This window comes from Cyprinodon variegatus, unplaced genomic scaffold (genome assembly GCF_000732505.1).
Source record: "Cyprinodon variegatus isolate N-32 unplaced genomic scaffold, C_variegatus-1.0 Scaffold899, whole genome shotgun sequence".
Classification (NCBI taxonomy): Eukaryota; Metazoa; Chordata; class Actinopteri; order Cyprinodontiformes; family Cyprinodontidae; genus Cyprinodon; species Cyprinodon variegatus.
Window position 1 is genome coordinate 20,185 of NW_015151352.1, and position 2,073 is coordinate 22,257.

Consider the following 2,073-nt stretch of genomic DNA (forward strand, 5'->3'; position numbering starts at 1 on the left):
CAAATCATCTGAAGGCCATTCTCAAAGACTGCCAATCATCCACACAGATTGAAGTTTTCAATCCAAATAAACCCAGGAGATTCCAATGTATCATTGACTTTGCAGAATTCACCCCACCTGATTCATCAGGTCAGCCACTGGATGACCCTGAATACCACCATGAATTCAAGTCTTTGAAAGGGCCTGGTCAAAGTGTGTAATCAATCCTGTGGAAGGATTCAGTAAACCTCTTCCAGGATGAAACCTCCAGCAATGTATCTAGGAATATTTTTTGTTTCTTATTTCTGTTTTTTATCCAAAGGAGATCACAATTCACTTATTTCCATTTAAACTGAAGTAGTGGAAACACAGAGCTCTGAAACAGAGTCCAGATGGTTTTCCTGAACGTTAAGCTGCCAACAAAACATTTAAAGACAATGCTGCAAAACAGCTGCAGCTTCACATCTGTGAGACAGACACAGAAAGGAAAACAGTTGAATTAGGCCACCATGGGGAACGGTCACCAATCAGACATCTTTTTGGAAATGGGTGCAAGCATTTTTCTTTCATTTAGATTTCCCCCCCTCTAAATAGATCCATAAACGTGCTAGATCTAGACTCCACATTTTCTATGTGCTGCCAACTATTTACTCATTCTGAGTCATCTCTGCATCACGTCTTTGCAGATGCAATGATTTAATGCTTTCAGTATCTGCAAGGCTGCCAGAGTCTGAGCTCATCTTCTCACACGTTTTATTCTGTTCAACTCTAACTGAAGAGACGTCCAGGTTTTTTCTGCTCTCTGCCTAAATTCTGGAGGGGATTGAAAGACGGTTTTAGTTTTACTCTCAAACGCGTGACGCTCGGTGTATAAATGTAAGGTTCTGTTTTCAGGACGGGGTTCTGCTCGGAGCAGTCGGTGCCTATGACTGGAACGGTGCCGTGCTGAAAGAAACCAAACGTGGCAAAGTTGTTTCACCAAAATCATCTTACAAAGACGAGTTTCCGGAAGCCATGAAGAACCATGCTGCTTATTTGGGTAATAGCAATGACTTTGATTCAGATGAAGTTTAAAGTTATTCAGTTTCTAAAATAAAGAATTTACGCAGGAACTGATCCAAATGATAAATGAAGTTAAATTAAAAATTAAATATCAGGATTCCTTACAAAAAAAGCAGCATAGTCCTGCCTTGGTTTTGACATGAACCCTACTAAAGGAATATTACGGTCAGCGAGGAATAATCAATGGATCATTATTTATACCTAAAATGAATACGTCCTGAGGTCTTTCTTTTCTTCTCATGCACTTAGTAGACACTTTCTCTCTTTGGACCCTCAGCCATTTTCAAAGAACCACAGTGAGTTTGAAGAAAAAAAGATAGCTAACAGGACAAGCACGTAGAATGGCCTTATGTTAAAATATCACCAGAATGATTGACATCTAGGAGGACCACTGATTGAGATGATCCACCCGGAAATAAAAGATCATCCTCTATGCCTTTAAATACAGTAATCAATAAATAAACTTTGTTACTCTCCAAAACTGATCATGCCATAAAATTACAAGGCAGCTCTGGCCAGTACTATAAGATGCTTGATATTAAGGTTAATCATTTTAGGCTCTGGTGGGAATAAAATCTGCATGAATAATTTATCAGTGGAATCCTGTGGCACAACTTTTAAAATCTTTAATTTCAGGACAGGTGGCATTAAGCTTTCCAGAGTCAGAAGAATGAGAGATAATTCAATCATTTTGAATTCTTTTTCAGGTTATTCGGTGGAGGCAGTCGTTTCCTCTCGTGGTCCTCAGCTTTATATAGCTGGAGCTCCTAGATTCAACCACACTGGCAAAGTCATCATTTTTACCCTGAAGAACAATGGGAACCTCACTATCCTGCAGGCGCTTCTGGGACAGCAGGTCTGCTAAATGCCTACACATACATGTTGGCTTATTCTGTCTTTATCTGAATTGATTTCAATTCATTTTCTTTTCTATCACTGACAGTAAAAATCTAAACTTAACTATGACCAACACCAGTGTTTTCCTAATCTGTAATCCTCCTGGCTAATAGAGGACCACAGTCAGGGGAGATT

The 2,073-nt window shown here is 39.4% G+C and overlaps 1 protein-coding gene across 1 annotated transcript in view; it reads left to right on the forward strand.

Moving 5' to 3' along the window:
- LOC107099713 (integrin alpha-11-like) overlaps positions 1-2,073 on the forward strand; it is a 37,350-nt gene that overhangs the window by 2,128 nt on the left and 33,149 nt on the right. The window contains exons 4-5 of the mRNA XM_015397956.1: positions 874-1,018; positions 1,749-1,897. Coding sequence (XP_015253442.1) covers positions 874-1,018; positions 1,749-1,897 — 294 coding nt within the window. The remainder of the gene's footprint in view (positions 1-873; positions 1,019-1,748; positions 1,898-2,073) is intronic.